Source organism: Silurus aristotelis (genome assembly GCF_946808225.1).
Source record: "Silurus aristotelis genome assembly, chromosome: 4".
NCBI lineage: Eukaryota > Metazoa > Chordata > Actinopteri > Siluriformes > Siluridae > Silurus > Silurus aristotelis.
Window position 1 is genome coordinate 14,033,786 of NC_139577.1, and position 13,781 is coordinate 14,047,566.

Below are 13,781 nucleotides of genomic sequence, written 5' to 3' on the forward strand. Positions count from 1 at the left end.
TTTTTCCCCCAAAGTTTTACTTTTTGGGAAACTGATCATGAACTTTTTCAGAATGAAATAGTGAATAGTGTCCATTTAATAGACTTCGTCTCTCCTATTCAGCTCAGCAGGTCTGTATTTAGATCATATCGCACAATATAAACAAAATAAAAATAATAGGTTTATGTATACTGTTGAACGCTTCAGGTTGTCCTTCAGCAGCCTACACAGGACACGTTTCCGAGGAGCTCTTGAAGGCAGCATGGTGCGCGCCTTGTCCTGAAATGGCCTCCCAGCGACAACACGCCCCCTACCGGCCGAGCCTCCGCCTGCACTACAGGAAGCTCCGAGAAGCGCATGAAGGCCATTCAATAGCGAGCGTTTTGCTAGATCATCGCCTGAATCTCTGACCAAGGGCATGGGAGAATTTCGGACTTCCATGGTATTAAGTAGTTTCTAAAGCGCCCGAAATCCCCCCAGCACTCCCGGATCGGCGTCTTGCTTACCATCAGCGTTTCCATCAGCTTTCAGGATTAAGGATGGCCTTAATTTTGTTTTCGAGATCGCGGACTCCATTGATGAAATCATCCAGATCGTTGAAGGAAGAGCTCAGGAAAGGTAATGGTGCTGCTTGGTCTGATTAATTCAGTGCTACTTTAAATGGACGGTGTGACCTGCTGTCTACACGACCCTCATTGTTTTCGCCGGTGATCTGGCCTTGTTAGTCTCTGACAGTACAATCCGACGTGAGGCAGATGCCGGTAGCCGCTAGCATGCACCCAACCACAGGGTTTAATAAGATGATGGGGCGAGTCAGGATTTCTGGCTATATATCATTTATTAGTTTGACCAACATTAAGAAAAATGTCCTATATTTCGGCTAACGTTGGGGTTTTAATACTACACACTAAATAAAAGAGTTAATCCGAGCTAAAGGCTAACAGCAGGACACTTCACCGAGATACAGAGATTCATTTAAACATGTGGCTGTTTCATGGAAGCTACATTGTGTTTAATGTTATTATTTGGACAAAAACTGCACACCTCATTTCCAGAAAGTGGTGCCACTGAAATGTCCTTTTGGACAATGGGGGTGTCCGTCCCCCCCCCCCCCATTCTGACCAGAATCCATGGCGTTCTAGAGCTGTGTATCCTGTCACACAACTACCCTTTTCACCGGCGGGTTTGGATGTAAAGCTCGTTTGTCAGTGGTTTTACATGAATTTTCCCTGTCATAATAATCCCTCCATGCTTATTCTACGTGTCTTCAGGTCTATCTGCCATGCTTGAGCTGTTCTTCCAGGTTATTCGAGGGCAAAGTCCTTTTGACACAATCATGTCCTCGGTCATTACTCGCCTGCACTCATGAGTCTCTTTCACACTTGGTCAGCTCTCAGATCATGTATGTTGCAACTGTATATCTCTGGGCCCTGGTGTCCTTTTACCTTCTTTCGTTTGGACGATTTCTTTACCAAAAGTACACCAGATTCACAGAATGATATCCCTCTATCCGTCAGTGTTTCCAGAAGCCTCACTTATTGATCTAAATTGAACATATGATTGAACGTATTGATTGAGGAAAGAAGTATGAAGAATGTCCTGATGTTTTCAAGCTGCAAGCTGTTAAATAAGTGGATATCGGAAGGATAAATGTGATCAACACTTCCGTTCCAAGTTTCTTTTTTTTTTTTTTAATACAAGTAATAATTTGTCTCTCCAGAATGATGGCAGAGGTGGATTTTTTTGAATAAAGGTATAATATTGATTCACAGGGGAAAACATAAAAGCACAAAGGATCACCGTGAGGTTTTACTGTTTTTTTTTTTTTTTTATTGTTTACATCCAGTGATGTTTAATATGTTAATACAAATAAATAGAGACGGCAAAACTCTAAATGGACGACATTGGACTCTAATTTCCGACGAGGAGTGAAAGCGTTTAGGCTTTGCTAGTTAGTGATTAGGAAGATCACACAGTAGTGTTGATGGGTTTATCTGTTAAAGAATGGAGTACAGATGAGGAGATGACGGAACTGGATAGACTAAAGGACTGAAGCTCAGTTGCATTTATGATTTATTTTTTATTTTTGGTAGAGATGACCGTATAAATCCTGCTCGGACCCCAATCAGCGAGTAGCCTGATGGCATTGTGGGTAACGTAGGGAACTGTTAACTAATACCAGAGTATATGAGATTCTAAAACTTTGAATTATGAATTGCCAGTAGGCTTTTAGCAAAGTAGAAAATGAGACTAATCGCACAGCTAAAAAGCCAATAGCGGAGGGTTTTTCTGCATCAGTGTTTGTGCTTATAGACGAGAGGATCTTCTTGAACGCTATTATAAAGCTGAGAAGCGTAGCTTTATGTTCTGGCTGAATAAACACAGCATTCTGCAGCGTTTTGAGTTATCTAGCAGTGATTTCGGGTTCAAGCTAATTTTGTAGCTTACCAGTAACAAATGTAAGGTTTTCTGGTATTCATAAGATACGTGCTGTCACTTCAGAAATGTCCCCATGTTCTTTTCATTTAAGATTGAACGTTCATCGTGTGCATCAACATATTATATTGGTTTAGCAGACATAAAATGATTTTGGTTGAATTGGTAGTTAATGAGTGCATTGACTCCCAGATTATTGTACAGATGAAGTACTTCATAATTCAGTAAGAGATTTATATTTGCTTCTTTTTCAAGCTGTTACCACGAAGATGGAGGTTCACAATTGTATAGGATGTCTTTGGATGCGGCAGCATAAACTTTTCCTTTCAATTGAACTAGAAGACCCAAACCTGTTCCAGCATGGTGATGTCCCTGTGCACAAATCAAGATTCATGTCTTACATGGTTCAAAGTGGATTATCTTCAATGGCCTGTTCTGACCCCAAACCTATTGGATGCTTGGAAATGTCCTGCCTGTCTAGACTATATGTAATTACAGGGTAACTCACCTTTTTTTAGAAACGCATTCCAGTTTCGGAAGTGTTTAAAGGGTGTAACTCAGTGATGTATGTATTACATGTGAACATCTCATTTGGAACGTATAATAATGCAGGTTATAGTTGAAACTACTGTGAATGAACCTTGTGTTCATTGAGAAAGGCAGTTCTCAATTCTGGGTTCAGAAGCAACAACAACAACTACAACAAAAGCCATTAAAAAGAGACAATTTTAAATTATTATTTTTTTTCTTTTTTTACTTTTGTTGGGTGTAATATAGAATAAAGTTAATGATTAAAAAAAAAAAGTGTGGATCAGATACAAGTTGACTTAAGTATCCCGAAGCATAGTTTTTAACATATTTGCATCTGATAAATGGGTTAATTTGTAAATAATTACTAGTAGATGCGTTAGACTTTTTTTAATTCAGAAATCGACCAATAATTTGTGAACAATATTTGATATGTAGATTGATTCCTCCTCGCTAAACAGTGCGTTCTCTCAGCACGAGTGCTGCTACATGAATATGACGCATCACAACACTACGGAGACCGAGGTGTGTCCTGAGAGTCACATAGAATACAGATTAACATGGCAGAGGTAGAGCTGCATCCCTAGAAACAGAACAGGAAAAGAACCTTTAGGTTTATTTAATCTTTTATTTTTGCACTATAAAGGCCTGTTTATGAAAGGGGTCATGTGTTAGAAGTTTGAAGACACTTAAGTAAATGTATGATTTGCTGTCTGTCTGAAACAAAGAAATAAAAGTTGTACCATATTGAATTGCATAAAACCATATATATTTTTTTCCCCCTCACACTGCATCGTAACCGGGTGAATCGCATCGCATCTTTAACGTATCCTTGAGTATGCATAGAAATGGGAATCGCATCGGCCTCAGTTAGGGACATCCCTTACATATATACATAGGGAGTAAAGCAGCACTGGCTCGTTAAAGAAAATGTTTGGTTAGAAATTAAAGTTACACAATTTTCTACTCAACCTAAATGTAGTTCATCATTCAAGACATTCGTTATATGGCCCAAAGTAGATGTGGAAACCCGATCTATTATGTGGTTTATTCCCAAAATATTGCCACAAAATTGGAAGCACAGATTTGTATATAATGTAGGATGTAGCATGATTCCAAAAGTTTTATTTTATTTTTTTATGTAAATTTGGAGACTAAACCTTTTTCAAGCATGAAGTGTGATTTGTCTGAAGAGAAACAATATACAAAGATGATCTGCTTTACTTTTATAAAATATCTTTTATTCTTATGACCATTGAATCTTATCTTTACAACCGATGAGCCTTCCACCTGAACAAATCGTCTTGGCAGTGTTAAATATTAGAGCTCATGCCCTTGAAAACCCTGGGTTTCTTGGTAAAAGTCTGTCCTCTGCTGGAAGCAGTGGATGAAAGTTCATTAGGTTTGCACCTGACAAGGAGGGAATCCCTTTAAAAGCATTGAGCAGATGTTCTGCCTGGGGCGAGTCGGTGCAAAATGCATGTGCGTGAATGTTCCGTATTGCACAAAAGGTCTTAGAGTCTTAAAGGTTTGTTTGGATTCTTCTGCATAAGTGACGGTATAAATGAACAAGAACATCGTTTTGAAGCATGTCGTAAAATGTGCCATTTTAAAGGGGATAAAAATGGTTGTTTAAAGATTTTTACAAAATGTTTGACATTTTAAGAGACAGCACTATATAAATAATTTTCATAGGGTCCTCAGGTGATTTTAGCAATTTTACAGGTGCTATTTACCATATTTCCATATTTCTCAGTGGTCATCTGATTTCATGCTGTATAGATACACAAGTTAATGATTTTCCATGCAGATGTCACTTTCAATGTTTGTCTTTTGCTGCTTAACGGATTTGGTTTAGATGCATGCGTCACTGACCCAAAACCGGAGATCGCACAATTAATAGATTTCAGTAAGTTTTTATTGTTAGAGCTTTATAGAGTCTATATAAATTTCATTCAATTCAATTGTTGTTTTTCCAGGAAAGCTGAAAGAAGTAGCCTGTTTGAGTTGTACTGCTCTACGCCTGGCTCCAAACAGGTACACGAAGTTTGAAAGGCATGCAAATGTTAATTCGAGTACACTGTACACTGAAACACAGTTTATTTCTCTGTAAAACTCTCAAATGGATTTGGTGAACTTTGTCTGATCTCTGTGTCTCTCTGTAACAGCCCCGCGGTTCTCCGAGGCAGTTCGGCAGCTCCGACGTTATCTCTCGGTCTGTATCCTGACCATTCATATGTGCGTCAGTGCTCACTGACCAGTCCATCTCGTCGTTACTGTGCCGTCCTTTTACCCAACTCGGGTGCACTAGGCCACGCCCACTCCGCCTCTCATTGGACCGTTGCGCAGTGGGCCGTGCCAGTACGGTGGCTTCACACCTCAAGCTGTCTCCGTGACGACTCCAAAGTGGAACGCTCGCTGCGTTCATTAAAAGACCGCAATAAAAAGCTAGAGGAGGGAGGACCCATCTACAGCCCTGCTGTGGACGCTGAGCCAGTGCGGCGAACGCTGGGGCAACGCGTCATTGACGAGGTGAAGCACTACTACCATGGGTTCCGACTTCTGTGGAACGATACGGCCATCACTGGACGCATGCTGTGGAGAGTATTGAATGGACATGCGCTGTCACGAAGAGAGAGGAGACAGGTATAAACACACACACTGACTTACACAACTGACTATATTATTACATGTACAGTATCTCACAAAATTGAGTGCACCCCTCTCATTTCAGCAACCATTTTAATGTATCGTCTGAGGGGACGATACTATAGAAATAAAATTTGGATATATTTTAGAGTTGTCAATGCGCAGATTGTTTAGCAGTACAGATTTACTGTCCTCTGAAAATAACTCAACATACAGCCATTATTGTCTAAATATCTGGCAACAAAAGTGACTACACCCTAAGTGAAAACAGCTGTATTTCTTGTAACTACGCAAACCCACATGTCCTATTCATCATGTTCATGTTTTTGTCTGCTTGACAGAACCATAAAAATGTGTGTATCTTGTAGTAGAGCAGTTAAAATTTGGTGATTTTGAGTTCAATTCTCTCATACTGATCACTGGATGTTCAACATGGCACCTCATGGCAACGACTCTCTGAGGATTTGAGAATTAGAATTGTTTGCCTCGATGCATTTTTGTATTCCAGTTACTTCAGGAATTGATGCTTTGTTTAGTCCATTTAACTACACACGGAGCACTGTTTTCCCACGGACCATTATTTCTGATGCACCACCCACTAAACTCTGGAGCACTCATCAGGTAAACACTACGGAGCCCGTTTTCACAAAATAAAAAAAAGTGCGCTTAACTCCGACTTTTTTTCTCGGGATACCGACTTTATTTTTCGCAATTTCGACTTTTTTTTTTATGCGGCGGAAACGGGCCTGCATTTTGAAAAGAGGAGGAACAGGAAGAAAACAGCCAAAGGCAAGATGATGATCCAGGCCAAAGAAAACCGCAGAAAGTTTGGGATAATTTCAAAAGAAAACATAAAGAAAACATATTTATTTGTAATTTTCTTATTTATTAGTATTTGCATTTTGGTGTAATGTGGCAATTAAATGCATTAAATGGGTTTGGTTTTTACAAATAGGCTTCTATGCAGTTTCATCAATAAAACTGTAAATTTTGCTAAAAGGGAAACTAATTACTTGTATTTTACTTGTATTTTAAGAGACTTATATTGGAGACTTATAAGAGACTCCTATTGGTAGTTAAATCGTGTGTGCTTTTCTGTCTTTAGTCAGTAAAGTACTGTGTAATACTGTCTTTCAGCCATTGACAGTCACTCCATCAAGTCGATCCATATGTGTTGTTTTCATATTCGTATTTCGGTGACCGTTAATGGTCTCTAGTTACTGCAGTGTTTCAACATAGCTTATGTTTTTACCGACTAAGACCAAGTCTTTAGTCTTTGTATAATGACCATCAGCAACTGTTCATGTGACCAGAATAATAATTTATTTCACCACCTGTGTTCCAGTACCGAAAGCAACCCTGAGTCCTTCCTTAAGTCTTTCACGAATGGCAGGTCAATTTATCCCCTTCTTGTTACATGATACCAAAACAAGGTTTCTAAGTAACTGCAGGAAGATGCAGAGTGTTTTAAACCTGATCCTGCACACAGGGGTAACTTGCAGAAGTCCATTTAAGAGATGGCACTTGTGTTGCTTTGGTAGAGTGGAAAGATGTTGCGAATGAGAAATAAACAAGTTGACTTATTTTAGTTCTTCAAGGGGGATGACAAGGACATGATTTTGGGATGATCATTCAGGATTGTTACAGTTCAGCCATGCTGGGATTAAGTTTTATGAGTGATGAGTTGCCATTTATGAAACATGGCTTGCGGTGTTTGGGAGGGTTGGGAAGAGAATGAGCCACATTTTCGGTAATAGAATGGTTGTAAAGGACAAATCGTAGAGTGTAAATTATTGAGCCTTGTGGGAGTTTGCATGAGGTAGACATTGACATTCTCCATGTTGCGTCCTTCCTACCAGCAAATACACCCTACGGGCAAAATTATGTGGACACCTGACTAATCCGATTCCATATTTAGCACCTCCTTTACTCTTATAATAACCTCTGCTCTTTTGTTTGGAGTGTAGCTGTGGTTTTTTTTTAATGCCCTTACAGGAACAAGAGCATTAGTTAGTACAGGAACAGATTTTTCCAAAGGTGTTCGGTGGGTTTGAAGTCCGGGCTCTGTGCAGGACAATTTGAACAGGGACAGTGTCCTACTTAAACTGGTTTGGGTCTCCCAGTACCCAGTGAATGACCACTGCCACCTTTTGTTATGGGGAAAAATGATCTCGTGCAAGCTCAGAACCTTTACACATGGTTTGGTGTTTCAGATGCGCCTGCCTAATAATCAGCCTATTTTGCAACACAATCGGCCAATGACGATAAATAAAAAATCGGCTGGACGATCAATCGGTCGACCTCTAATTAAAATGCTTTCATTAAGGACGAAAGCAGAAATTTCATTTTAACTGGCCTTTTGTACTCTATATAGAACTCTTTTCCATCTTAAATTATTTAACTAATATTTCATTTTTGTGATTGCATTGTCAACCTCTCTCTCTCTCTCTCTCTCTCTCTCTCTCTCTCTCTCTCTCTCTCTCTCTCTCTCTCTCTCTCTCTCTCTCTCCCCCTCGATTATTCAAGTTAATTGAGTGATAGGACAAAAAGTACTTTTTCTTTATTAAAGAGCAATACTAAATATACAAGAGAAAATAAGGTGGGTCCTTTTTTTTAGAAAAAGTAAAATTTTTATTGCTGAAATTGCAAACAGAACTTTGTTTAATTGCCATATTACATAAAAATACAAATATATAAATAAGGAAAATCATAAATAAAAATATAAAAAAAAGTAAAAAAAAATTTTTTTTATTTTTTATTTTTTTTATATTTCAGTTACTCGAGGTCTTTTTATTGTGCACCTGTTCAATAATCATGCTGTCTAATCAGCATCTTGATCTGCCACACCTGTGAGGTGGATGATTATCTTGGCAAAGGAGAAGTGCTCAGTAACACAGTTAGTGAATGATATTTGAGAGAAATAGGTCTTTTGTGTACATTCTAAAAAGTCTTAGATCTTTGAGTTCAGCTCATGAAATGGCAAAAACAAAAGTGTTGGGTTTATAATTTTGTTCAGTATATCATGTTATTTTGATCCGTTGTTGGAAAAAGAAGTAAAAATAGCTTGTTGAAAATCTTTGTGAAGGACTGAAATCATCACCATTCTGTCTTTTATTATTGCCACCTTTTTTTGTGGTCTAAACATTGATCAGTCCGACAAGCTGTTGTATCATGCTGTACCGTGTGTGTGTGTGTGTGTGTGTGTGTGTGTGTGTGTGTGTGTGTGTGTGTGTGTGTGTGTGTGTGTGTGTGTGTGTGTGTGTGTGTGTGAGAGTTTCTGTTGTGGTAATGTGATATCTCTTGGGGAGCTGCTGCCCTTCAGACAGAGGTGAAACAGAGGTCAGCTAAGGCCATGCTGTAACAGAAGTCATGCTTGAAATTAGCATTACGTTCACCAGAGTTTTCCTTTCTGCCTTTGATACCAGTACAGTATGTGGTAAATAACACTGCATTAGCTAAAATCTAAAATTAGCTGTTTTCTGCAATGGATTCCAATGAGGTGGGTTTTTTTTTTTTGGTTTTTTTTTTGGTTTTTTTCTCTCTACCACCGTTGTTCTGGCAGATGCCCTGCAATATAATCCTACTAGCATTGTGCTAATGTCTGTCTCAGCCTCTCAGACAGACACATGACTCAGTTACTGTCTGTTCTGGCGCGTTCCCAGAACATCTCCTCTAAATTCAGATCGAAATAGACACACTGCCCTTTTGTTGTTCTGATCCCTAATTACAGTCTAAAGCATTGCCTGATTGGGAATCTTTCTATCACATTGGTGGTGTTTTTCATCATGCCGCATTCTACCGGATATATGGACATTTCTAATGGATATAGCTGGTGTAAAAAAGGCCTGCCGTTAACTGGTCTGAAGTAAACATTTCCAGTAATACCTCAGCACTCGTCGCATTCTCAGAGCTTGACACGGAATCTTGCGATGAAACTCATGAGCGCTTCAGTCTCGCGGCATAACGGATCCACGAAGAGTCTCATGTTTGCTCACGAACAGTGCTGTCGAGTGCCCTCAAAAACATTCACTTTAGTGCTTTTTATGTATTTTAATCCTAAATCATCCTAAAGTGGTCTAAAATACACTCGTTGTTTCGCACCTCCATTTCCAAGTGTAAATAAACTTACACTCACTGGCTAAATTCTGACCCTATCTGCAGGTCATGGCACAATTTGCGATTCATCAAACCAGAAAACGTTTATCCAACCGTCGGCTGGAAATCTTGCACTTGACTGACTGACAGAAGTGGATTGTCATGGGGTCCTCATCATAAATGATCGAAAAAACTTCATCAAGCTAAACTAAATAGATTATCCACAAAGTCCACATTTATAATTTACTGTGATAACAACCTCCATTCTTCTGGGAAGATGTTCCACTAGATTTTGCACTGTGATTGTGGAGATTTGTGCTTATTCAGTCAAAATGGAGTTAGTAAAGGCAGGTACTGATGTAGGGTGAACCCCAGTGGTGGGTGGTGCATTTGGTACCTGGGCCTTCTGTAGGGACTTACTCGACTTAACCCACCTGTTTATACCACCAATCTATCAATACAATACAAAAACGCAATATAACAACGCGTGGCATTATAGAGAGCGAGGCATTTCACATATGGAGGGTAAATACCATTATACTAAAGCAAGCTCCGAATCATATTGTAATAAAATACTACCTACTCACCAGAGATGCAGACTCATAATCTGCACCGCTCCTCAGAGTCTGTAATCCAGTGGTACTGCTCATATTCACTGGTCTGGATGTGGCGAACAAACCCTTTCCCGGGCTGAGACAAGCTAGCTAGCTTCGGGGTTGGCCGACCTCTCCTCACGATGTCTAGCTTTTCTTCAAAATAGATTTTTAATATTTTTAAGTATGTCCAAAACCAAATACATTTTTCTTCCTTCATAGGCGTAAAAAAGTCTAACTCAGATGTATTAATGTGTGCAGAGCGCTACAGACTTGTTTTGCCAGTCCTACTTGGCTGTAACAGTTTTCCTCTGATCAACCAATCAGAGGACGGAAAAATGCTGACGCTATCCAGGGCCAGCTGGCCCTGTAAGGCATATTTGAAATCTGATTGGTTAAGGAGAAGAGCTATTTCTTAGAGACTATAGTAAAAAGGCCAGCAGTACAGAATTTAAAGGCCCTGGGCAGATTAGATTGATATGGCTGCAAATAGAGGCTGAAATCTGATTGGACAAAAAATACATCCACATAAAAATACTGGAAGAAGTGCAGCCATGCAGAGAAGGCTTTGCTGGCCCTGACCTCCTGCCACCGGTGAACCCTAGACAAAAGTTTGTGGACACCAAGATTCACTTTTGGAATATTCCATTCCACATGTTGTCCTCATTTGCTGTTATAAAAACTTCACCTCTTCTGGGAAGCTTGGTAAAATTTGGAGTGTGCTTGTGGAGATTTGTGCTCATTCAGCTAAAAGGGTGTTGGTAAACTCAGGTACTGATGTAGGTGAGATGAGGAGGCCTGGGGTGTGAGAAAAGTACCAATTATTCTCAAAGGTGTTCAGTAGGGTTGAGGTCAGAGCTCTATAGCAGGCCACTCAAGATCTTCTACTTCAATCTTCATGGAGCTCGTATTGTGAACAGGGGCATTTTCATGCTTGAACAGGTTTTGTAAGACATCCTTTACAATTGTATGCTTGGTTGGTGGTAACTGTTTGGTGAAGAATATTATATGGCTGGAAGTCAGATGTCCCAATGCTTTTGAACAATCCTCCAAACAGGGTAGAGCACAAAATCTGTTTTGATTGGCGCTCGCTGATCTCTACTTATCACCAACATACAGATCAGTGTCAGTTTAACAGCAAGCAGAAGATTTTGAGAGAAATAAATGATGGAGGAAACTCCTGACTCGAACTCGCCACAACACGTGGACTAATTTGCAAGTAGTTGAAAAGAAGGTTTTGGCCTCATGATAATTTTAATAAATATCAATCAGTGTTGGACTCATTAATATCATTCTATTAATAGATTGTTGTGCTGAGAGTAACAGAGTCTTTTTACATAAACTGAGTTGATTAATAGAATCTAATGACAAAAATTATAATAGGAACATTATAGTTATAATAAATCATACTTTGGATACTTAAGTACATTTGAAGGCAAATACTTTTGTACTTTTACTTAAGTGAAAGTTTACTTTTACTGGAGTAATATATTACCTACTGTATCTCTACTTTTAATCAAGTACATGCTTTGTGTACTTCGTCCACCACTGCTCTGTGCATGTTGATTAACACAGGTTCGTTTATAACGGCGAACTCTAGTCGTACAGATCTTGGGGCGCATGCATGAAAAGTTTGCCTATTGTGAGCCGTTTGTTGCCTGTCTTCACCCAAACTGTTAAAGTGGATTCAAAGGAATTTAAATGAGCACTGGGTGGTAATTGAATGACCTGTTATAACACACTCGTACAATTAGTCCTTGTACAATCCATGTGGGCCTCTTGTATTAAAAAAAAAACATCTCTTTGGCTTGAGTTAGCGTCTACTCAAGCTTCAAACCACTATTCCTCCTTCGTGTGTCTTTAATGCTTAATCACATTCAGCCCAGAAGCTTTTGATGTCATTTCTTATTCCTTTTTTTCCCCCTCCCTTTCTTTTTAAAGCCACCAGAACCAATGCCTCTTTTCTTCCCCTCGTTCCTTTTTTTTCTTTCGTTTTACCCCTCTCTGGCAGAGGTGATATACATGTCAATAGAGGATAGCACAAAGCTTCTTTTTATCCCCTTTGTCTTTGTTCCTATAGGACTATAGACATGCAGGTGGAAAAAGGGGAGAGGAACTCAAACTTTATCAACGTCTTAGGAGCACACATCTGTGTTTTTATGCAGTGATGGAAATTTTCAGGTTTCATTCTGGCTATGACAACTGGTCTGCGCTAATTAAGCGTTGTTTTTTTTGGTTGTAAAAGGAGTTAGCAAACCGAGGATGACCAAAAATGACAATGACGGTCGATGGGGGATGGGGATGTGGGATTCTGTGTTTTGGAGGATTAAGATTTTGGGCATCTATAGGCAGAGGTGGAAAGAGTAAGAAAATATTGTTCTCAAATCAAAGTACTGTTATTTTAATGAAATTTTCCTCAAGTACAAGTAAAGTTAATAGCCTATAAATTTACTCAATAAAAGTAAAAAGTAACTCATTTGAAATGTACTCGGAGTAAAATCTACTGAGGTCCTTTTATAACGTCATTTACGATAATGAGAGAAATCGCAGATTCAGAATTCAATCTGTGAGTGCACGCGTTGAATAACTTTCGATTCGACTGCATTTCGCTTACGGCTGGGTTTGAGTCACTGGTGCCTGTCTTGTTCTCCATTCAGCCGATCAGTGCAGTGGTTTCCTGGGCGCTCTCTCTCTCTCTCTCTCTCTCTCTCTATCTCTCTCTCTATCTATCTATCTATCTATCTATCTATCTATCTATCTATCTATCTATCTATCTATCTATCTATCTATCTATCTATCTATCTATCTATCTCTCTATCTCTCTATCTCTCTATCTATCTCTCTATCTATCTCATAATATAATTGCATTTCAGGTTATACTTAAAACATTTATCTGTATATGATCTTTATGCTGTGTGTATGTAATTACATATTTGTGTCTTTTTTTTTCTTTCAGTTTCTAAGGACGTGTGCAGACTTATTTCGGCTGCTGCCTTTTCTGGTTTTTATCATTGTTCCCTTTATGGAGTTCCTGCTTCCTGTTGCTCTGAAGCTTTTCCCCAACATGTTGCCATCCACATTCGAGACCAAGTCCAAGAAGGTGCAGTGCTCGTTCACTTTTTACTCTTTCTGTTCAGCCAATGCAAGAGAATGTGATCACGTTGTATTTTTGTTGTATGATCCGGATAAGGGGTGTGTTTTTGTTGTACCTTATGGGAATGTGAATAGTCATTGCAGATATTTAAATATACTTAAGTATTTGGAAAATCTAGAAACTCCATTTTAATATACTGCAGGAAGAACGATTGAAGATGGAGCTGAGAGTGAAGCTGGAGATGGCGAAGTTCTTGCAGGACACGGTGGAGGAGATTGCACTGAGAAACAAAGCAGACAAAGGCAACGTGACCGAGGAGTTTTCCACCTTCTTCCAGAAGGTAATGCCACCGGCTGATCTCTTTGTAGTAAATCCCAATCACAATGCTGAAAATACCAATTACTCTG

The 13,781-nt window shown here is 39.3% G+C and overlaps 1 protein-coding gene across 2 annotated transcripts in view; it reads left to right on the plus strand.

Annotated features, from left to right (window-relative positions):
- Window positions 1-208: 208 nt before the first annotated feature.
- letm1 (leucine zipper-EF-hand containing transmembrane protein 1) overlaps window positions 209-13,781 on the plus strand; it is a 29,547-nt gene continuing 15,974 nt past the window's right edge. The window contains exons 1-5 of one of the 2 annotated variants that reach the window (XM_083540243.1): window positions 209-597; window positions 4,923-4,980; window positions 5,112-5,589; window positions 13,237-13,380; window positions 13,577-13,714. In XM_083540243.1, the coding sequence (XP_083396369.1) occupies window positions 519-597; window positions 4,923-4,980; window positions 5,112-5,589; window positions 13,237-13,380; window positions 13,577-13,714 (897 nt within the window). In that variant the 5' untranslated portion in view covers window positions 209-518. The remainder of the gene's footprint in view (window positions 598-4,922; window positions 4,981-5,111; window positions 5,590-13,236; window positions 13,381-13,576; window positions 13,715-13,781) is intronic. The other variant, XM_083540242.1, reaches the window with a different exon arrangement.